The sequence below is a fragment of the Pipistrellus kuhlii genome, unplaced genomic scaffold (genome assembly GCF_014108245.1).
Source record: "Pipistrellus kuhlii isolate mPipKuh1 unplaced genomic scaffold, mPipKuh1.p scaffold_m20_p_21, whole genome shotgun sequence".
Classification (NCBI taxonomy): domain Eukaryota; kingdom Metazoa; phylum Chordata; class Mammalia; order Chiroptera; family Vespertilionidae; genus Pipistrellus; species Pipistrellus kuhlii.
This window is the reverse complement of record NW_023425520.1, coordinates 8498109-8522867: the sequence shown is the minus strand read 5'-3', so window position 1 is coordinate 8522867 and position 24759 is coordinate 8498109. Positions and strand designations below refer to the sequence as shown.

Here is a 24759-nt window from a genome sequence, read left to right as displayed (position 1 = left end):
TCAATGAGTGAGAAACATCGACCAGCTGCCTCCTGCACACCCCCCACTGGGAATGTGCCCGCAACCAATGCACATGCCCTTGACCAGAATCGAACCTGGGACCCTTCAGTCCGCAGACCGACGCTCTACCACTGAGCCAAATCGGCTTTGACTGGAATGGATTCTCTTAAATTCAATTATTCATATACTCAGGCTCAAAGCCCTTCCTTATAAACTGCAATCATATCACTTTTCTCCAAAATGATGTTTCTGATGCTGAATGAGGTTTGCAGTCTGGTTGAACGCTTTCCCACATTTATTACATTTATAGGGTTTCTCTCCTGTGTGAATCCTCTGATGTTGAGTAAGGTGTGTACTTCGGATAAAGGCTTTCCCACAGATTTTACATTTGTAAGGTTTTTCCCTAGTATGAATTCTCTTATGTTGAGTAAGAGCTGAATGGTCACTGAAGGCTTTCTCACATATATTACATGTATATGGTTTTTCCCCAGTATGAATTCTCTGATGTTGAGCAAGGGCAGATTGGTCCCTAAAGGCTTTCTCACACAAACCACATCTGTAAGGTTTTTCTCCAGTATGAATTTTCCGATGTCGAGCAAAGGATGAATTATCTCTGAAAGCTTTCCCACATTCGTTACACTTATAAGGTTTCTCTCCAGTATGAATTCTCTGATGTTCAGTAAGGGAAGAGTTCACCCTGAAGGCCTTTCCACATTCATTACATTCAAAGGGCTTCTCTCCAGTGTGAATTCTCTGATGCTGAAGAAAACTTGTACTCTGGTTAAAGGCTTTCCCACATTCATTGCATTTATAGGGTTTCTCTCCACTATGAATATTCTGATGTTTGGTAAGATGTGCCCTGCACACAAAGGCTTTGTCACATATATTACATTTAAAAGGTTTCTCTCCTGTATGTATTCTATGATGGTGGGCTAGGTGTATGTTTCGGATAAAAGCTTTTCCACATAAGTTGCATTCAAAAGGTTTCTCTCCAGTGTGAATTTTCTGATGATAAGTAAGTGAGGAGCTCACTGAGAAGGCCTTGCCACATTCCTTACATTCATACGGTTTCTCACCAGTGTGAATTCTTTGGTGATGGATAAGGTGTGTACTCTGGTGAAAGGCTTTCCCACATTCTCTACATTTATACCGTTTCTCTTTAATGAGAGTTTTTGGTTTTGAGTTAAGTTTTTCAGTATGAATTTTCTGATGTTTATTAAGCGTTGAACTCTTAGTGAAAATTTTCCCACAGTCACTACACTCAAAGGCTTTTTTGCTAGATTGAAATCCCTCACTTTGAACAAGAGATGAATTCATAATGCAGTGCTTCCCAGATCCATCACATTCCTGGTCACTACCCATAGATGAGATTTTCTGGGGAGTAAGTACCATTTTCTGCAACTTTATCTCCTGGACTCCATGCTGCCATTCCAATAGGCTATCATATTTCCAATGACTATTGCTAGTGAATCTTTCCTTTATCATCCAATAATCCAATTCTTCTTCAGGAATATCTGCCTTGAAAGTAGATTTCTTATTCACAGGAATAGTGATCCAGTCTGAAAGTCAAAAATAAAAATGTTTGTTTTATCCTAATGAAACGTCTAGTTGGGGTATGATGATGAGACTGTTTATAATGCTAATAAAAAAGGTTGCAGTTTTGAAGATTTCCTGAAGAAAGGAAAGAGGAGGCGAGGTGAACAGAGGACAAGCAGAAAGGGGTTGATCTAATGCATAATGCATTAAGCAGGAGACCTTGGGAGCTTGAGTTCTAAAATCAGGCCTGGGTTTGGACCTTGAGTATAACAGTTATTTTATTTGTGATTACAGAGAAGTTACCAGACTTTCTGAGCCACAAAAAAAACAGTACAGATCACACTATGCCAACAGATAAGAATAAATGTACCTTGTTTATTTTACTGATATGGTCTTTAAATTAATCCAGATGTAACCTTAAGAAACCAATGAAACTAGATGCAACACTAAGCAGGAAAAAATCAACTCTAGAGTAATTACTAAAATCAATATTTAATGTTTTATATACTCATTTTAGCATTCAGATGGATAATAAAAATGCTCTGATTAAGGCTGTATGAAGGACTTCCTACTACTGGTGAGGAAGCAATGTCTTCAAACTGATATGAATAATGTAACATCTATTTGAAAACCAGGAACAAATCTGCAAATCTGCCATAATATACCCACTACATCTCTAAACATAAGGTCCTAAATCTAGGGAAGGGGGAATACTAGTCACTAGAATGGAAATCTGCTACTGGGATAGGAGCCATGGTCTCATGAATTATATGACAAATTCCTCTCCAAATACAAACTTCACAATTAACAACTGTCTCACTTGCTTTCATTCATGGGTTCCTTGGTATTTATAAGTAGAGTTATGAATGGCATATTAGTTTTGCATATGTATTTATGACTATCTGCCTTCATGTTAAGTTTATTTAAAACTCTCTGTTAAGATATGCAATAATGAAAGACTAGCTACTAAACACACATGATGCAGATTACTGGAAAGTGCTATTAAGAACAAGCTTCCCTCATTACTTCTCCCCCACTCCCCCACTCAATCCAGAAAATCTACAAAGAGCTATAATAAATAAATAAAGAAAGAAATACATAAACTCTTTGAAACTTATCTGAAAAATAAAGTTAAATAGATGCACTTTATGGTTAAATCCACTGAGCTCAGAATAATGTATCCTTTCTCAAAATAAAGAATGGTCAAAGTTAAACACCAATATTGCCAAATTTCAAAATCTTTTTTTTTCTTTTTTTTTTTTTGTTAAGGTATTATATATGTACATATCTTACCATTGGCCCCACCCACCAACTCCCATATGTGCCCTCACCCCCCAGTGTTTTTCGTCTATTGGTTATGCTTATATGCATGCATACAAGTCCTTCGGTTGATCTCTTATCTCCCCCATCTCTCCCTAACCTTCCCTCTGTAATTTGATAGTCTGATGCTTTATTGTTTCTATATCTATCTTTTTGTTCATCAGTTTATAATGTTCTTTATAAAATCTTTTTTTTAAATATATTTTTACTGATTTCAGAAAGGAAGAGGAGAAGGAGAGACAGAAACATCAATGATGAGTGGGAATCATTGACTGGCTGCCTCCTGAACGCCTCCTACTGGGGATCGAGCCTGCAACCCAGGCATGTGCCTTTGGCCGGGAATCAAACCTGGGACCCTTCATTCCACAGGCCAGTCCTCTATCCACTGAGCCAAACCAGCTAGGGTCAAATTTCAAAATTTTAAGAAGTGACTTTCACCTCCAGGTCTGATAGAGCAACCTGGGACAGACCAATATTCCTTAGAAAACTATTAAACAATCTGAAGTGAAAATTAAAAAATTATGTCTAAAGGCATAATATGTCACTTGAGGCCAACTTGACAGTCTAATTTAGGGGAGAGAAGGGAAATACAGAGATGTGATCCCAAAACTTAGTGGTTTTTAATCTCACCGAATGTGTTGAATTCTTATGCTTCTCAGGGCAAGAGACTAAAGTTAAACAGAGATTCAGAATTTTCTACTGTCTTACAGTACTGTGAAACCAAAAATTGGAGTTCAGGAACTTCAAAGGAAGGGAGGAAAGGCACAGTTAACATCGGAGGCTCTCATTTGGGACTGAAACATTTGCATTGCAGGGATACCAGAAGGAAAAAAAGAAATGGAAAATTTATTTAAAGAAACAATAGCTGAAGACTTTCCCAATGTGGGAAAGGAAATGTATATCCAGAAAGTACAAAGTTCCAAACATGATGAACTCAAAAAGACAAACACCAAAGCATAGTATAATTACAATTGCAAAAGTTAGAGACAATTTTGAAGGAAGCAAAAGGAAAGCATCAAGTTACATACAAAGAAAACATCATAAGGCTGAGAGCTGATTTATCAGCAACAACTTTATAGGCCAGAAGTGGCAGGACATCTGTAAGTGCTGAAAGAAAGGAACCTACAAACTAGAATACTATTTCCAGCAAGATTATCATTCAGAATTGAAGGACAGATAGAGTTTCCCGGACAAGCAAAAACTAAAGTTCATCATCATGAAACCAGCTTTATAGGAAATGTTAAAGAGTCTTTTTAAGCAGAAAAGGAAAGGCCATAACCAGAAATAAGAAAATAAGAGAAAGGATAAAAATCTCACAGTAAAGCCAAATATTTAATATTATAAATACAGTGAATCAGATATTTATAAGATTATTGTTCTAACTTATAAGCTACAGAGTCTTAGCTATGTGTCAGATATTTAAAAAGCTACTATGACAGTCAAAAGAAAAAGTATCAAACTCAACTCAAACCTCAAAACCACAATAAGTATTTAGGAGATATACCATACAAAAAAAAAAAACCCTAATACATGGCATCAATAATATAAAGCAAGAAGGCAGTTAAACTATAATCCTCAGAGAATATATTTGAACTTAAATGCCTATCAGTTTAGAACAGACTGCCATAATGATGTACATAAACCTCATGGTAGCCACAAACCAAAAAACTACAAAAGATATACAAAGAATAAAGAGAAAAAAGCCCACTAAAAAAAACCAGCAAACCACAAAGGAAGAGATCAAGAGAAAAGGAAAGAAACAGGAAAATAATAAAAACAATCAAAAACAATTAACAAAATGACAATAAGTACATATTTATCAATAATTTCTTTAAATGACAGTGAATTAATTGCTCGTATAAAAAGACATAGGGTGAGCGCTGGTCAGTTTGGCTCAGTGGGTAGAGGTTCAGCCCATGAACTGAAGGGTCGCAAGTTCGATTCCCAGTCAAGAGAGCATATCTCAACTGCAGGCTCAATCCCCAGCCCTGGTGGGGCACCTGTGGGAGGCAACCAATCGATGTGTCTCTCCCGTGTCAATGTTTCTCTCTCTTTCTCTTTCTCTTTCTCCTTCCAAACTCCCCTCCACTCTCTAAAAATACCAATGGAAAAAATATCCTTGGGTAAGGATTTTTTAAAAAGACAAAGAGAGGCATAAAAAAATAAATAAATAAATAAATAAAACTCATCTATATGCTGTGTACAAGAGATTCACTTAAAATCAAGACACCCAGTCAGTGTTGCTCAGTGGTTGAGAATTGACCTATGAACCAGGAAGTCACCATTTGCTTCCCAGTCAGGACACATGCCCCGGTTGTGGACTCAATCCCTGGTGGGGGACATGCAGAAAGCAGCCAATCAATGATCCGCTCTCATCATTGATGGCTCTAATTCTTTTTACCTCTCCCTTCCTCTCTGAAATCAATAAAAATGTTTTTTAAAAAGATCAAAAGTGCAGAAACCAGTTTGGCTTAGTGGATAGAGCATAGGCCTGCGGACTGAAAGGTCCCAGGTTTGATTCCGGTCAAGGGCATGTAGGGGGTGTACAAGAGGCAGCTGATCAATGATTCTCTCTTATCAATGTTTCTAACTCTCTGTCCCTCTCTCTTCTTCTCTGTGAAAAATCAATAAAATATATATATATTTTAAATAATAATAAATAAATAAGATCAAAAGACACACACAGAATGAAAGTGAAAGGATGGAAAAAGACATTCCATGCAAATAGAAATAAAATAAAAACTGGTTTAGCAAGGCTCATATCAAACAAAATAGATTTTATTTGTTTTGGGGGTTTTTTTTTAATATATTTTATTGATTTTACACAGAGAGGAATTGAGAGGGATAGTTAGAAACGTCGATGAGAGAGAAACATCGACCAGCTGCCTCTTGCACACCCCCCACTGGGAATGTGCCCGCAACCAAGTTACATGCCCTTGACCAGAATCGAACCCAGGACCTTTCAGTTCGCAGGCTGACGCTCTATCCACTGAGCCAAACCGGTTTCGGCAAACAAAAGACTTTAAAACACAATATTTTTTAAAAGACAAAGAAGGATATGACATAATTATGAAGGGGTCAATCCAAGAAGAGGCTACAATAATCATAAGCACCTACGTATCCAACATGTGAGCACTGAAGTATAAAAAGCAATTATTAATGAATATAAAAGGAGAAAACCATAGTAATATAATAAAAATAGGGGATTTTTTTCTTTTTAAAAAATATTTAACAAGTAATACTTTTTAAATTTAAATTCCTTATTGTTTAAAATATTACATAAGTCTCCTTTTCCCCCATTGATCTCTCCCCAGCCACCCCCACACCCCAGCACATGCCTTCCCCCTCCTCCCCCAGTCTGTGTCCATTGGTTAGACTCATATGCATGCATACAAGTCCTTTGGACAGTCTATTCGATGCTTTTATGACTCTGGTTCTGTTTTTGTTTATCAGTTTATATTGTTCATTATATTCCACAAATAAATGAGATCATGTGGTATTTATCTTTCTCTGACTGGCTTATTTTGCTTAGCATAATGCTCTTCAGTTCCATCCATGCTATCCCAAATAGTGAGAATTCCTTCTTTTTTACCGCAGCGTAGTATTCCATTGTGTAGATGTACCACAGTTTTCTAATCCACTCATTTGTTGATGGGCACTTGGGCTATTTCCAAATCTTAGCTATTTTAAATTGTGCTGCTATAGACATAGGGGTGCATATATCCTTTCTGATTGATATTTCTGATTTCTTGGGATACAGTCCTAGAAGTGGGATTACTGGGTCAAAATGGAGTACCATTTTTAATTTTTTTAGGAAATGCCATACTATTTTCCACAATGGCTGCACTAGTCTGCATTCCCACCATCAGTGTAAGAGGGTTTCTTTTTCTCCACATCCTCTCCAGCACTACTTATTTTATTTTTTTTATTAATCCTCACCCAAGGATATTTTTCCATTGCTTTTTTAGAGAGAGTGGCAGTGAGAGGGCTAGACAGAGAGAGAGAAACAGTAATGTGAGAGACACATCAGTTGGTTGCCTCCACACACACCCCAACCACAGTCAGAGATCGAGCCTGCAACTGAGGTACATGCCCTTGACTGGACTCGAACCCAGGACCCTTTAGTCCACAGGCGCTCTATCCACTGAGTCAAACTGACTAGGGCAAAAGTAGGATATTTTAATATGCTACTGACATCAATGGGTAGATCAATCATCTAGACAAAAAATTAATAAAGAAATAATGGCCTTAAATGTTATGTAAGATCAGATTCACCTAACATAGTATATTCCAGAGTATTTCATCCAAAAACTGCAAAATACATATTGTTTTCAAGTACACATAGAACATTCTCCAGAACAGATCACATATCACAAAACAAGCTTCAATAAATTCAAGAAGATTGAAATCATATCAAGCATCTTTTCTGACCACAGTAGCATGAAAACTAGAAATCAACAACTACGGGAAAGGGGGGAGAGAAAGGGAGAGGGGGAAAAAAAGAAAACCCCAAAAAAAAATACACAAATATTATGTAGAGATTAAACAATTTGCCACTCAACAACCAATGGATCAAAAAGGAATCAAACTGTAAGTAAAAACCTATCTTGAAACAAATGAAAATACAACTATTTAAAATATATGGGAGGCAGCAAAAGCACTCTAAAGAGGGAAATTCATAGCTATACAGGCTATGAACTTAAGAAACAGAAAAAATCCCAAGTAAACAATCTACCTGTACACCTAAAGGAACTAAAAAAAGAGCAAACAAAACCTAAAGAAAACAAAAGGAAGGAAGTAGTTAAGATCAAAATGGAAATAAAAATAGAAATAAAACAATGGAAAAGATAAATAAAACTAAGGACTGGTTCTTCGAAAAGATAAAGTAAAAAAACCTTTAGCTAAACTCATCAAGGACCAAAAAAGATGCCAAATCATAAATGAAAAAGAAGTTACATCTGACACCACAGAAATACAAAGAATTATTAAAGAATATTATGAAGGGGTCAATCCAAGAAGAGGATATATTGGGTCGGCAACTAAGTAATTGCTGGTTTCACACATATATGGCTTCAGTTGAATTTTTAGGTTTGCAGACGTAGTACAAATGTAAAACACATTTTGTTGTTTGATAGTTGGCTATTCAGCTGTTAATCAGTAAAAAAAGTTTTTTGATCTGTTTTGTAGTTTTCGTTTGGCGTTCGTTGAAAAATGGAAAATCAAAAGGAACATTTTCGTCATATTTTGCTTTTTTACTTCCTCAAAGGGAAAAACGCATCGCAAGCTCATAAAAAGTTATGTGCTGTTTATGGTGACGAAGCCTTAAAAGAACGGCAGTGTCAAAATTGGTTTGCCAAATTTCGTTCTGGTGATTTTTCACTCAAAGATGAAAAACGCTCTGGTCGTCCAGTTGAAGTTGATGACGCCCTAATCAAAGCAATAATCAATTCGGACTGTCACAGTACAACACGTGAGATTGCAGAGAAGCTTCATGTATCACATACATGCATTGAAAATCACTTAAAACAACTTGGCTATGTTCAAAAACTCGATACATGGGTTCCTCACGAACTGAAAGAATCAGAGTTAACACAACGCATTAGCAGCTGCGATTTGCTAAAGAAACGTGATGAAAATGGTCCATTTTTAAAACGACTGATAACTGGCGATGAAAAATGGGTTGTTTACAACAATATCAAGTGGAAAAGATCGTGGAGCAGGCCAGGTGAACCAACTCAAACAACATCAAAAGCTGATATTCATCAAAAGAAGGTTTTGTTATCAGTTTGGTGGGATTACAAAGGAATTGTCTACTTTGAACTCTTACCACCCAACCAAACGATCAATTCTGATGTCTACATTGAACAACTAACGAAATTAAACAATGCAGTTGAAGAAAAGTGGCCCGAATTGACAAATCGAAAAGGTGTTGTATTCCATCATGACAATGCAAGGCCACACACATTTTTGGTCACTCGGCAAAAATTAATGGAGCTTGGTTGGGATGTTTTGCCACATCCACCATATAGTCCTGACCTTGCACCATCTGATTACTTTTTGTTTCGATCTTTACAAAACTCCTTGAATGGTAAAAATTTCAATAATGATGATGATGTCAAATCGTACCTGATTCAGTTTTTTGCTAATAAAAACCAGAAGTTTTTTGAACGTGGGATTATGATGCTGCCTGAAAGATGGCAAGAGGTCATTGATCAAAATGGGCAATACATTACAGAATAAAGTTATTTAGTTCCATGAAAAAATTGTCTTTGATTTTCTTTTAAAAATCCGCAATTACTTAGCTGCCGACCCAATAATAATCATAAGTACCTACGCACCCAACATAGGAGTACTGAACTATACAAAGCAATTACATGTCAATAAGTTCAGTAACCTGGAAGAAATGTTATGGTAAATTTCTGTAAGTATCTAACTTTCCAAGACTGAGCCAGGCAGAAATACATATCTAAACAGACATATTACTATCATTGAAACTGAAATGATAATCAAAAAATTCCCAACAGCTGAAACAGGTTTGGCTCAGTGGATAGAGCGTCAGCCTGAGGACTGAAAGGTTCCAGGTTCGATTCTGGTCAAGGGCATGTATTTTGGTTGCGAGCACATCCCCAGTAGGGGGTGTGAAAGAGGCAGCTGGTAGGTGATTCTCTCTCATCGATGTTTGTAAATCTCTATCCCCCTCTCTTCCTCTGTAAAAAATCAATAAAATATATTTTTTTTAAATCCCAACAAATAAAAGTCCAGAGCCAGGCAGCTTCACAGTTGAATTCTACATAACATTCAAAGATGAAATAGTATCTACTCAAAACTATTTCAAAAAATTAAATAGGAATAAATGCTTCTAAACATTTCCAAGATACCAAAATCAGACAATGACATTACAAAAAAATAGGAAATTAAAGGCCAATATCCTTAAGGAATATAGATGCAAAAATTCTCAACAGAATGTTAGCAAACTGGATTCAACAATATATTAAAAAAATTATGTACCATAACCAAATGGGTTTCATCCCAGAGATGCAATGGTTCAACATCCATAAATCAATCAATGTGATATATCATATTAACAAAATAAAGGATAAAAACCATTTGAACATCTGAATAGGTGTAGAAAAGCATTTGACAAAATTCAAAATCCATTTATGATTAAAAACTCTTTAAAAAGTAGATATAAAAAAATTAAATCAAAATGATAAAGGCTACATATGACAAACCCAAAGCTAGCATCACACTCAATTGCGAAAAGTTAAAAGTTTTTTCTCTAAGATCAGGAACAAGACAAGGATCCCCACTTTCATCACTATTCAGTATAGTATATAACTCTACACATCCACAAGTAACACACTCAAGGACCAGACTCAGTGACCACCAAAGCCCCACTGAAGCAAGTCCTGCTCCATAAGGGTGTGTCCTGCATAGCAGCAGCTCTTCCACTTTAGTTGCAGCTAGTCCTTCAGCCAATTGGTCTGGAGGTCAATTCCTCCCAGTGACACCAATAGCAATGAAGGCTCGACTACAATAAGACTGTGCACACAGCCCACATGGGGGTGCATCTACAGTAGAAGGCCCAGCTCAGGTGACTGGGGAGGCTGAGCCATTGGGTTCTACAGAACACCTACTACACAAGGGAGACATAGAAGTTCTACCTAATACATAGAAACAAACACAGGGAAGCAGCCAAAATGCTGAAACAAAGAAATATGTCACAAATAAAAAAAAATGGAAGCAAGCAAACGACTGCATACAGAGTTCAAAACAATGGTTATATATCGGTCTAGTAATAATTAATGTCGTTTTTAAACATTCGTTTAAAATCTTGCTTGGCGTTGACTTGTATTGACATAACCTTCAAACACGTGGTATCTACAGAACATGTGAAGTGCAATTAACAAGTTTTGCTTGAAAAAGTTTGTGTTTGGTTTGGTTTTTGTTGCAAAACTAGGGCTAAGAAGATGGCGGATGAAGAGCATATTCGGCACTGCATGCTTTACGAGTTCCAATTAGGAAGAAAAGCAAGTGAGGCTGCAAAAAACATCTGTAGTGCTCTTGGTCAAGATGCAGTTAGCGCCAGAAAATGCCAGCGTTGGTTTGAGAAATTTCGCGAGGGAAATTTTTCGTTAGATGACAAGAGTGGTCGAGGCCGTGTGTCCAATTTTGATCAAGAAGCTCTTCAAGCTCTTTTGGTGCAAAATCCTCAAATTACCCAACAAGAGCTTGCGACAACTTTAAATTGTTCACAAAAAACAATTTCCAATCAATTGCGTGCACTTGGCAAAGTCCAAAAGTTTGGAAAATGGGTTCCTCATGAGTTGACCGACAACAACCGTAATCAAAGAGTCACAATTTGCAGTTCGCTCCTCTCTCGTCAAAACCGTTTGCCGTTTTTAGAGGAAATTGTTACCGGAGATGAACAATGGGTGCTGTATGTTAATTTGAAAAGGCGGCCTCAATGGTTGGACAAAAATGAGGCTCCGCAGCCCACGCCAAAACCTGACTTGCATGCGAAAAAAGTGATGTTGTGTGTTTGGTGGAATTTTAAAGGAATTCTTCATTATGAACTTTTACCATCTAACCAAACCATTACAAGTGCAGTGTATAGTGCCCAATTGGAAAGGTTAGCCCAAGCTTTAAGAGAAAAAGAACCCGCGCTGATTAATCGGAAGGGCGTAATTCTTCACCACGATAACGCATGACCTCATACTGCAAGAATCACTGCTGAAAAACTGCGCCAGTTGGAATGGGAAGTTCTCCCTCAACCTGCATATTCTCCTGATATTGCCCCTTCCGATTACCATTTGTTTCGTTCTTTGCAAAACTTTCTTCTTGGAAAAAAATTTAATAATGAAGAATGCCTCAAAAATGCATTGACCGAATTTTTGGCATCAAAATCACAAGAATTTTACAACAGAGGGATTAAAATGCTTCCTGAGCGTTGGGCACAAGTAGTAGAAAACAACGGCAACTATATTGTTGATTAAATTTTGTTGTATTGTTTAAATAAATTTGATTTAAAAAAGTATTAGAAAACGACATTAATTATTACTAGACCTAATAATTACTTAAGGATCTTAATGAGCTTCAAGGGAGTTAATGAGAGCTTCAAGGGACCTAGTGAGATGAGAACCTTAGTGAGAATTTCAAAGACATGAAAAAGGACCAATCAGAAATTAAGCCTACAATAACTGAAATACAGAATTTACTAGGATTCAACAGTAGAATATAGGATTCTGAGAATCAAATGAACACCTTGGAATATGAAGAAGCAAAAAACACCCAATCAGAATAGCAAAAAGAAAAACGAATAAAAAAAATATGAAGATAGTGTAAGGAGCCTCTGGGGCAACTTCAAGTAAGTGTACAATATTCACATTATGAGGATACCAGAAAAAGAAGAGAGCAAGATATTGAAAACCTATTTGAAGAAATCATGACAGAAAACTCCCCCTCTCTGGTGAACGAAATAGACTTATAAGTCCAGGAAGTACAAAGAGTCCCAAACAAGAGGAACCCAAAAAGACCCACACCAAGATACATCATAATTCAAATGCCAAGAGTTACAGACAAAGAGAGAATCTTAAAGCAGCAAGAGAAAAGCAGTTAATTACCTATAAGGGAGCACCCATACAACTGTCAGCTGATTTCTTAACAGAAACTTTGCAGGTCAGAAGGGAGTGGCAAGAAATATTCAAGGTGATGAATAACAAGAACTAAAACCAAGATTCTTCGCCGGGACCAGTTTGGCTCAATGGATAGAGTGTCGGCTTGGGGACTGAGAGGTCCTGGATTCGATTCAGGTCAAGGGCATGTACCTTGGTTGTAAGCACATCCCCAGTAGGAGGTGTGCAGGAGGCATTTTGGCAAGAATGTAAAGTAACATGAACTTACATCAACTATTAGTATAATATGGAACTCTGGGAAAATCTAGTACAGTTGAAGCAGCATATGCTTTTATATCCAGTATTTGTACCTGAACACAAGAAAACTCTAGGAAGTATGCACAAGCATATTTGGGTCAGCCCTATTAAAAACAACAAAAAGTCTTGAAACAATATGGTCTCAGGTCTATCAACAAGAGAAAGGATAAATTAAGGGATAGTCATTGAAGGAATATCAAAGTGCAATTTAAAAATATCTAGAGCTACACATCACAATAAGGATTTAAAAATGGAAGTTGTGGAAAGATATCTATAGTATAACACATATATATCAAGCTTACAGCAATAGCATTGGTCCAAACTATGGATAAATGTGGTAAAACCATGAAGAGCAGCACAGAGTTGCTTAGGAAGAATTCAAGCTAGTGAGTCTCTAGCATGAAAGGAGAAGGTGTGAAGAGGGGGTGCACACTGGGCTTCACATATGCCTCCATGTTCTGTTTTCTTAAGCTGGATAGTGAAGTATGGGTGTTATTTCTTAGTTCTTCAAAATGTTCAAAAAGATATTACATATCCTCTTTTGTAACTATATATACAGTATTCAAAATATACTTATTTTAAGGTAAACAAAGCAAATGATAATGTTAAGTATAGAAATAAAATATCTGGCTCGTGTGGCTCAGCTGGTTGGGCATTGTCCTATGCACTGAAAGGTTGCCAGTTCAATTCCCAGTCAGGGCACAAGCCCAGTTTTCAGGCTCAATCCACAGTAGGAGGCATGCAAGAAGTAGCCCAATCAATATTTCACTCTCGCATCAATGTCTCTCTCTCTCTCTCCCTCTCCCTTCCTCTCTAAAAATAAACATAAGTATATAAATTTTAAAATTACTTGTCAGAGAAATAAGAGCTGGCTTTCTAAAAAAAAAATTCCCAACAAATTTAAGAGAAAAAATATGCAAGTAAAATTGGAAATTAGAAAGATGACATAATATACAAATGTTAAAATTGCAGATACACGCCATACATAATTGTAAATGAATACATTTTATAGCTCAAAAAAGACTAATTTAAAGCTAAAGGGTAAGATGTACAGTTCATATAACAAAAAGAAACTTAAACCAATTAATAAAGAAGAAATGTAAAAAGTTATTAGTGAACCACTCAAAATAAGAGATCAAGATGTTTTCTGAGTAAACCATTTCTGTGTAACTAAAGATATTTTGGAGAAGGGGGGGAAATGACAGTTTTTGGGTCAGATGAGTTTCATGTTAGCTTCACCCTAATCCTGTCTTGCCATGTCATACTAACATTAAATCTATCCAAATTAATTAACCAAGCTGAGATTCCGTTTTCTATAAACTGGTGTTAATCATACTTGCCTCACAGGCTGTCATTATCTAACATAAATCCCCAGAAGCTACCCAGTAATGGTGACCTGCCACAGGGACTCATTCAGCTTTCTCCTCCTTCTAACTCCAATACCTCATGGCTCAGAGAAGAGAAAAAGAAGGAAAGCTATTCATGAGGACTTTTTCTTGTGCTGATTACAAATAAGTGTCTATTCTAAACCAAGAGTAACTGGTACAACAATGGAAAAGGTCTAGACCAGTAGTCGGCAAACCACAGCTTGTGCGTGAGCCACATGCAGCTCTTTGGCCCCTTGAGTGTGGCTCTTCCACAAAATACCACGGCCTGGGTGAGTCTATTTTGAAGAAGTGGCGTTAGAAGAAGTTTAAGTTTAAAAAATTTGGCTCTTAAAAGAAATTTCAATCGTTGTGCTGTTGATATTTGGCTCTGTTGACTAATGATTTTGCCAATCACTGGGTCTAGACCCAGTCACTTATAAATTAGAGATAACACCTATTAACATTGTTCTATATGATTTTTGAAGTCCTAGCTAGTTATTAAGAAACTAGAGGCCTGATGCACGAAATTTGTGCAAAAGTCTCGGCCCTCCCAGTCCCAGCTTCATCCGGAAGGACAGCTGGAAGGTTGTTCGACTGTCCACTCTATTAGCATATTATGCTTTATTATTATAGAAGAAACAGCAATAAGAAAAAAACAAAAACTAGCCGAAGCCGGTTTGGCTCTGGATAGAGCATCGGCCTGCAGACTAAGGTCCCAGGTTCGATTCCGGTCAATGTTTCTCTCTCATCGACATTTCTAGCTCTCTATCCCTCTCCCTTCCTCTCTGTAAAAATTCAATAAAATATATATTTTTTTAAAAACTAAAAATGAATCCAATATTTTACGAATAAGAGAGTGACCAGCCAAGGCCAGTTTGGCTCAGTGGATAGAGCGTCGGTCTGCGGACTGAAGGGTTCCGGGTTTGTTTCTGGTCAAGGGTATGTATATTGGTTGTGCGCACATCCCCAGTGGGGGTATGCAGGAGGCAGCTGGTCGATGTTTCTCTCTCATCGATGTTTCTGGCTATCTATCCCTCTCCCTTCCTCTCTGTAAAAAATCAATAAAATATATTTAAAATAAGTAAATAAATAAATAAATAAATAAAATAAGAGAGTGACCAGAAGGGGATAAATACAATTGGAAATGACAACCATATCTTTATATTAGCAATTTCCGGTTAAAACAGCAAAAGAGAAGGCGGTACTCTTCAAAAATAAAAATATAACCCTATCAGAAATGGGGGAAACAACTATAAATCTTTATTGGGAAATATAAAATAAGACTTCTTTCCATGTCTGACTGGCTAACCACTAATTATCCTTCATGAATAGGCTCAAAATTTAGGGTGTCCAGGCAATGCACAAATAAGAGGTGCTGGGTCCGAGGGCTATGAAAGGCATCTGGGAAGAAATGAATCACACCCACCAGGTTTTCAAGTCATTCCCACACCTGAGTATAGAGTCCCTTATCGGCATCCAAGTCCTTCTTCATGTTCATGTTCCCCGCACAGCAGTGCAGTAAAGAGCTAGTGTTAGTGACGAGTGAATGGAAGAATGCATTCATGATACCGGAGTGGTAGGACAGTGAATGAATTTGTTTAATCCCCCCCTTGTTTGTCATAACCCTGCCTGTTTGACACAGAATGAAATATTAAGGTGCCTTAGTTTGCTTGTAATAAAACATACAAATTCAGAATGCCATTGGGGTCAAAAATGTTCTTGATAACTGTTGTGGAGTTCAAACACTTAAATTCCATAACAAATTGTGTCCGAGACATTGCAGGTACATAGTGGTTTCATGTAAGATATAAATTCCTGCCTACTTCACTGGACTTCTGTGAAACATCAGTAAGGTTTTTAAATATATATATATATTATATACTATATACACACACAGTAAATATTTTACAGCCTGCAAGTATGACAGTAAAAGTGAAATGTTGTAACGTAGTGTCGGATGTGGCAATAAGCTCTCTAGAACAGCGTTCATCAACCTTTTAGACCTCACAGACCACCGGCTGGCGACCGCTGCTCTAGAACATTCAGGGGTAGGAAAGCACCCTTCTCTTGCTCTTAAGCTACCAAATCCAATGGGCTCCTCAAGACAAGTAACAACCACTAAACTATCATGATCTCTATGTCCCTAAGCAACAAGTCTATGACACCCACCCAGATGCCAAGCATTTGGATGCTGGATGTGAGTGATACAGCAGAGTATAATTTAGTAAGTGCGCTGCCACAGAAGGTGGAAAGTAACTGAATGCTGGCTGAATACATGTATACAGGTCTGGACAAACAGGAGAGCAGTTGAAGAAATGTGCAAGGTTTAGCTACAAGAGCAGCCTCAGGGTGAGTATGGTTACTGGCCTATAACTATGAAGAAGCCGCCCTACTGTGTGTGGCCCAGCGTGGCTCCCCCTCACTGGAGAAGTAGGAACAGAGGCTGCACTGTCAAGTGTTGAATGGGACAATGGAACATAGTGGGGGAGCTGCCCAGATTACATGTGAGGTCTTTTCCAAACCAGAGACGATTAATCTATGCCAGATAGGGAGAGAAGAAATGTCCCAGAGAGGGAGGCACAGATTGCCAAAAGAAAGGAGCGACGTATGCATGCAGGGACAAAGGTGACAGCGAAGTACTGAGGTGAACAGAAGGGAGAAGACGCTCATTTCCAGGGCCACAGCCTGTCGCATTTGCCGAGTTTCTCTCCATGTCTCCCACACGCAGGGTCTTACCCAGACAGAAGCCTCGGGAGGCGTCTCCTGCTGTCCAATCTTCCCCTTTTCCAAGCTGGGCAAACAGATCTGGTTTGGGTCCAAAGAGCCCTGTTTTTAAGGGGGGGGAAATGGACCACATCTGTTCATGCTATAGAAAAAAGTCATTGCAAGGACGAGACCTGGTCCTCAGATCTTCCTGGAAAAGGTGATTGATGGGAAGGCCAAGATAGAGATGAGTTCCCAGAGGACAAAAAGATGGCTCAGGTCTGATACACAACCTATGCCCATGACCTTCTCTCTGCCAAAGGGAGGGAAGATTCAACCCCCACTCACTCTATGGGCCAAAAGAGTCCTGTGTCTGGGACACCAAGGTAGGCAGGTCGCAGACTTAAAAATGACATCTTCTATCAGCCCATGCCAGCTATGTGCTACCAGTGTAAGGTCCCAAGAGATGTCCACATGTGAAGGCAAACCTTCCGAGGCTCCCCACTTACCCAGTGAGACCAGGTGGCTGTAGTTCTCCAGCATCACATCCCTGTACAAGGCCCTCTGAGCAGGGCTCAGCTGTGCCCACTCATCCTGGGTGAAGCGCACAGCCACATCCTTGAAGGTCACTGATTCCTGGAACAACAAGCCCATCCCTGTTGTCTGGCGGCTACCCCTTCACACGGCAAACAAACTAAGGCAGGGTGTAAACACAAGGTAATTGCACAACACCAACAATGAATTTGAGAAAATGGTCAAGGAAGGGAATACCACCGTAGACTGGCACCATTGAGACCAGTTGCGCAGAAAAAGTGTTGTGTCAGATGGGTCCTAAACGACGTCAGAAACTGGAGCTGCTCATCGCTATCAATGATTTCTGCCACAGAGTCCTGCCCCAGACAGGCTTAAATGTGAAGGTGCTAGAACAATTTTACCAAACTCATTGGAACTTATACACTCAAATGAGTGCTATCTCATAGTGCAGTCCATAACCTGATTCTCAAGAAGTTGGCTCTGCTCAAAGCCTTTTAGTAAATTATTGAAATTGAAAGCATAATCTTTTTAAAAATAAAAATTATTATTATAGTTGACATACAATGTTACATAGTAATTAGACATCTGTATAACTTACTAGTGGCCTGATGCAAGAAATTCATGCACAGGCCTGCACCCTCTCCAATCTGGGACCCTTCAGGGGATGTCTGACTGCAGTTGGACATCCCTATCACAATCCAGGACCACTGGCTCCTAACCACTCACCTGCCTGCCTGCCTGATTGCCCCTAACCACTCTGCCTGCGGGCCTGATCACTGCCAACTGCCCCACCCTTCTGACCTAATCATCCCTAACTGTACCCCCTTGCTGGCCTGATCACCACCAACTGCCCCCCCGCCCCCCACCGGCCAGATCGCTTCCAACTGCTCCCCCTGCTGGCCTGCTCGCCCCCCAACGACCCCCCATCCCCGACCGCCAGCCTGATCATCCCCAACTGTCCCCCTACCAGCCTGATTGCCCCCAACTTCCCTCCCCTGCTGGCCTGATCACCCCTAACCACCTCTGCCTCGGCCCTGCAACCAGGGCTTTGTCCAGAAGGTCTCCCAGGTCTCCTGACCTAATGAGCACATTACCCTTTTATTACTACAGATGAAGTGATTTCTCCCTTAGGTCTAGTACTTACCTGGCACATACATAATTATCACAATACCACTGACTATATTCCTTGTGCTGTATACTTTATATCCCCGTGACTATTCTGTAACTATCGATTTGTACTTCTTAATCCCCTCACCTTTTTCATCCAACTCCCCAAACCCCTCCCATCGGACAACCATCAGTTTTGTTCTTTCTATAAGTATGTTTCTGTTTTGTTTATTTTGTTCTTTAGATTCCACATGTAAGTAGAACCATATGGCAATTGTCTTTCTCTGACTGACTTATTTCACAGAGCATAATGCCCTCTAGGTCCACCCATGTTGTCACAAATGGTAAGATTTCACTATTTTTCATGGCTGAGTAATATTCCATTCATACATGTACCACTTTTTAAAATTATTTCATTGGTATGCAAATTTCTCTGAAAAAGCCGTATGTCATATTTTTTAAAAGAGGGTTCAGTAAATCTCATCTCCTCAAGAAAGTGTTCCAATCTCTCCTCTCAGCTCCTGTCTTAGGCACTGCCTTTATCACTTTAGATACCTAATCATACTTGCTAGTAGAAAGAGTGCAGGCTTCTCTTTTGGACCAACCTGGATTCCAGTTCCAGTTGTCACTTTTGTGACTTTTAACAAGTTCTTTAGCTTGGATGGCACCCATTAGGATGAGCCTGACATGGTGGGAAGGGAGAATGTAGTGACTGCATCAGTCCTCTGAATGAGACTGGACTGGCAGAAAAAGCTCTGGTCAGGGAAAAGGAACACGCCCACACTCTCCAAACCTCCACATTCAACTCTAAGACAATTCCGTGTGTGGAAGAATGCTCCACTACAATCCTCACTCACCGGGGCCATGTGTGGCAGGTGCCTGACAGCCATTGCTTCTTCTCTACTGAGCTCTTTTAGGAACGAGCAGAGCAGGACTCTTCAGGCAGAAACCTCTACACACCTGTTATGGGGAGAGGACTGCATCAGAAGAAAGCACACAGCAGTCCAGAGTGAGGCTGTGAGCATTCGCATCCTGGGAGTCCTCCAATACCAGCCCTGAATTCTTAGCCATTTGCTCCCAATTCTCTCTCCTCCTGGGAGCATTCCTGCTGGTCCCCACAGTAAAGGGAATCACTCACCATTCTGCTACCACACACACACACACACACACACACTCACACACACACCCTAACATCCCCCTTCCATAGCGTAAATACATTGGCTTCTCCTTGCAGAAAGCACTCTCCAGCCCCAGCTTTCACGCTTTCTACCCGCTCCCAGAACTTTGCCCTCCTTACTCTGAGAGGTCTCTCTACAGAAGCCTTTCCTAGCTGGACAGCTGCCTAATTCTGGGAGTGGGGTTAGGAAGTGCAGGAGGAGAGTCAACTTCTTTCTCCTCCAAAAGGAAGCAAAGAAGGGTAGATCTCCTCCCCAACAACTCCTTCATGGTCGAGGCTTTCAAGCCAAGCCCTTCTCTGACCTCAGGTCTGTCCTCTTCCGAGGCCCAGTTTGGGTCACCTGGCGTGAAAGGTAGATGAGCAGGCATTTGGTGGAAGAGGGGGAGGCAGAAAGAGGGAGACGGTTAGGAATCTTCACCCAACCCTCCCGCCCTCTGCTCTGCTGCCCGCTCGGAGGGGCTCCACGTAGTGTCACAACCCACCGGGAGCATCAGCTACCCCCTGGGCGTGAACGGGCTTCCCGGGGTCGGCTCGGCTCCAAGATGCTCGCCAGAAGCCCTGCCCGCGTCCTCCTGAGGGCGCTCGCAGATTCGAGCCCGAAATCCAAGAACCCAAACCTTGGCGTCCTTTTTCTCTTTGGAATCAAACCTGGGCCATACATCCTGGGAAGTCTGCGGCATCACAGCAGCGTTCTCCGGGACGGAGCATGCAACGGACCCACTGAGCTTTCACCTCCGTTCTTCTCCCCGGACGCAACCGCCCGCGGCCGCTCCCGCGCTCCCGGCGAGGCTCTGGCTACGGCGCCCGGTGACCCACGGGCGGCCGCGGAGACCCCGCCAGCGGCGAGGGTCCTCCATCGCCGCGTCGCCGCCACAGAACAAAGCGCTGGAGGCTGCAGCCCGGGTCTGAACTGCGCTTGCGCATTTCCCTCGGCACCGCAGGGACGAACCCACCAATTCCAAGGCGGCGCCGCTCTGCTCTCCAGGCCACTTCCCACCTGGCAGACCCGCCGCCGCGCGGAAGAAAATATTGCTCTCGCGAGCAGACGGCCCCTTACTTCACACCCCGCCCCCTCCGCCAGGTCCAGAGACTTTGCACGGAAACTACATTTCCCAGAGGTCTCGGCGGGGCGCCGCCGGTCCATGCTGCAAATAACGCCCCGCGTGTTAACGGGGAGTTGCGGCTTTGGTTCCGCTCTGGTCAGACTGGGACTCGGTCTCTGCTTTGAAACACGTTCGGGCGAGAGACTAGCGAGAAGTTGGGATGAGGCAGGTCAGTCCGGTGGAGCGGCGCCGGGTCCGCTGAGGGGTGTGGCTCAGGACTGGTACCGGAGGAGGGAGGAGGACACAAAAAGCCGAAAGGCGCGTGCCAGACCGCGGACCGCGCCGAGGACAGTGAGGCTGTGCATCCGCCCGGGGACGCCACCGACGCGGACCGTGTGGCCGGCCGTGGGGCCTGGAGAAACGGGATGCGGAGGCGGGAGGGCTCGGGCAGAAGGATGGCAGAGGAGTGAGGAGGCTGCCCAGGAGGATCGGGACCTGGGCGGGGGCTTCGGGCACGGTGCCTGGGAAGCGTAGAGCAGGTGGAATAAATCGCTCTTGGCGATTTGTCAGGGTTTTCAGGAAGACCTGAGAGGGTTTCGATTCTGTAGGTGGTGAAAATTTCAAGTATGTGGCCGGAGGTTTGTCAGGGAACTAACCCGTTGGCTACTTCTTGAGAAGCAGTGTCAGTGACTTGTATGTGACACTACAGCATTGTTTGGGGTTTTATTGAAGGCTTCTGTAGGAACCTGCTTAGGAGCACTGATGTGTGAGGCCTTGTTCTAGGGCTGAAAACCCTGCACTTATTCAGGTGTAGTTCTCCTCGGGGAGGAAGTCAATAAAACAAAACCTCAGATACTGATGACAGTGAAGCAGGATTAAGTTTTAGAGTGTGTCAGAGGTTCGGGATTATTTTAAGTAGCGTTTTGGGAAGTTAGCCCTGAGAAAATATCGAGCAGACACTGGAATACAGTAAGGGAGGAAATCATGTGACTATCTGGGAGGAACCTCTAAGCAGGAGGAAACAGGAATGCTGCCCAGAGAAGGGTACCTGGTAAGTTTGAGGCTTAGAAATCCAATATGACTGGAGAGAGCCTGGTGAACAAGGGAGAGGGGGAGGTGATGAATTCACAGGGTCACTAGAACCCTAGAACCCATTGCAGGACTTAATCTGTATGTGATGGGAAACCATTACAGGTGTTTGAGCAAAACAGTGACATGGCTGACCATACTTGGACAGAATCACTGGTCAGTTGTGTGGAAAACACGCAGTGGTGGGAAGGAATACAGGAAAAAGTTAGTAGGCTATTACTGCAGGCTGGAGATGGGACTAACTGCCAGTTTTATTTTTATTTTTTCTTACAAGGTATGTATTGAGAGCATAGTCATCCTATATAATAAAAGCCCAATGTGCTAAGTGTCTGGTAATCTGGTCAGCCATTCAACCAATCAAAACGTATTATGCTAATGATATACTAAGGCTGTTCAATGGCTATGATGTGCACTGACCACCATGGGGCAGATGTTCCAACCAGTAGTTAGCTTGCTGATGGGATCTGAGCAAGATGTGCCAGACACACCCTGGACCCCTCCTGGGCAGTCCCTCTGGCTGGCTAACTCCCCACATGGTCCCAGATGTGCACCAGTAGGGCCCCTCGGCCTGGCCTGCACCCTCTCACAATCCAGGGCCCCTCAGGGGGATGTCGGAGAGCTGGTTTCAGCCCAATCCCACAGGCCAGGCCAAGGGACCGCACTGGTGCATGAATTCTGGCACTGGGCCTCTAGTTCAAAGATAATTAACGTTTGTGGACGCCATGCTATGGAGTTTTGCTATTATTGTTATTGGATATTTGGATATTACATGAGGGTGATAACATTTGTTGGGTACTAACTACATGTTGTACACTTTTATAAGCACTTTACATTAGTTACCTAATGCAATCTAAAGCTGTGAGGTTTGCACTATTAACAAATGGAAAAAGGGAGGCACCAAGGTTAAGTGCCTTGCACAAGGTCTCATGTCTAATGCATGGAACCAGGAGTCCTGCACCTGTTGATAGAGAAAAGGTACAAAGTCCTCATTACTTGTTGCCCAAGATGGCTGAAAACTGACATACAGAGTCTAAGACTTCCAAGACTCCTGAAAAAGTAGTGAAACCTCCATTTATCTGGATCATGTGTCCTGATCCTCCCTCCATGCGCTAATATCCATCTTAGGCTTCAATAACTTCATTCTTCCTCTTCCCCTTATCCTATGCCTTCCTTTTGAGTCTTTATCACTTTCTTCTACTTTCTACCCATTTATTTATTGCCTTTCCTCCCACCTACTTGTATTCTTTTTTAAAACATATTGTTAATAAGTTTTTACTGAGAGGGAGAGGAATAGAGTTAGAAACATCAATGAGAGAGAAACATCAATTCAGCTGCCTCCTGCACACTCCCCACTGAGTGTGCTCACAGCCAAGGTACATGCCTTTGACTAGAATCAAACCTGGGACTCTTCAGTCCACAGGCCGCTCTATCCACTGAGCCAAACTGGTTAGGGTTCTCCTTGTATTCTTCAGATGAAATGAGGTGTAAGAAAAACAGATGAGCCGGGACCGGTTTGGCTCAGTGGATAGAGCGTCTGCCTGCGGACTGAAAGGTCCCAGGTTCGATTCCGGGCAAGGGCATGTACCTTGGTTGCGGGCACATCCCCAGTAGGGGGTGTGCAAGAGGCAGCTGATCGATGATTCTCTTTCATCAATGTTTCTAACTCTCTATCTCTCTCTTCCTCTCTGTGAAAAATCAATAAAATATATTAAAAAAAAAAAAAAGAAAGAAAAACAGATGAAGGGAAAGGAGGAAACTGGGCAAAATGGAGAGAAATTTAAAATTTCAGTTTCTGAGGATACAATATAATTCAGTTCCATTCCTCCTTCATCGTTGATGTTCGAATTCCATGAATTAAAACTTCCCAGAGTCCAAACACTGAGAACCCTCAGAGAACCTCTTCCATTGTCACCCACAAACATCTGCACCCATCACTGATTACCACCTCTTCCAGTGGAAAGTGTCCTTCCCAGTGTAAAAGATTCCTATATCCTTTACCTGTGCTCCAAATCTTATTTTCCCACTTTGCGCTGCACATCCCCTCCTTTCTGCACCTTTAGAGTCTCCACATCTCTTTTATTATTTTTTGAAAATATGAAATTGATTTCAGAGAGGAAGAGAAAGAAACATCAATGATGAACAGAGAATCATTGATCAGCTGCCACCTGCATAATCACTACTAGAGATTGAGCCTGCAACCCAGGCATGTGCCCCAATCAGGAAATAAACCCTGACCTTCTTGTTCATAGGTCGATGCTCAACCACTGAGAAACACCAGCTAGACTCCACACTTCTTTTAGGTGATAAACATGCTTAATTCTTCTACCTTAAGTCATGCAAACACATTCTCAGCAGACTATTGGTTAAGTCAACACCTTATCAAACCACCTTTTCTTTGCCTACCCATTATAGAGGCTCCAAGAGCAAATGCTTCTTTTCTCAGTCATCTTTGCTGCTAGTCTCCATGTAATACAGCTGTGGTCAAGGAAGATGTAAGCAGTAGTCTACTGAGGGACATCTGGGGAAACATTTTCTGATAAAAGGCAGTGATGTTGCTAATACTACCCACTCCATTTCTTTTTGCATTGAATGCAGATATTTTACCTGAAGCTGGGGCAACCATGTGCCCATGATGGAAAACTCAAGGCATTGAATTATTTTGTCTCTGAACAATCCCATTGTCCTCCAGATTTATTATGTGAGGAAATAAATCCCTACTTGCTCATAAGCCATTGTTAACTGGGCTTTTTATTGATGTAGCCAAAGCTGTTCTGATAGGGATTCTTTCAACCCCAATCTCCCTCTAGTTATCTTTCTAAACTCTTCTTTCCCACTCAAGCTACTAAGTCTTTTTCAACTTTTAAACTTACTCTTTAACCTACTAAAATTTACATAGTTTATCAACAACCAAACTAAGGGCAACATTTATATTTTTAACTTACTTTAACCCT

General features: G+C 41.1%; 1 protein-coding gene across 1 annotated transcript in view; it reads right to left on the bottom strand.

Moving 5' to 3' along the window:
- Positions 1-151: 151 nt before the first annotated feature.
- ZNF454 (zinc finger protein 454) overlaps positions 152-24759 on the bottom strand; it is a 44744-nt gene continuing 20136 nt past the window's right edge. Inside the window, exons 3-6 of the mRNA XM_045585952.1 lie at positions 19357-19459; positions 17368-17494; positions 16892-16981; positions 152-1559 (exon numbers count right to left, since the gene is read on the bottom strand). Of these exons, the coding sequence (XP_045441908.1) occupies positions 226-1559; positions 16892-16981; positions 17368-17494; positions 19357-19389 (1584 nt within the window). The 5' untranslated portion in view covers positions 19390-19459 and the 3' untranslated portion in view covers positions 152-225. The remainder of the gene's footprint in view (positions 1560-16891; positions 16982-17367; positions 17495-19356; positions 19460-24759) is intronic.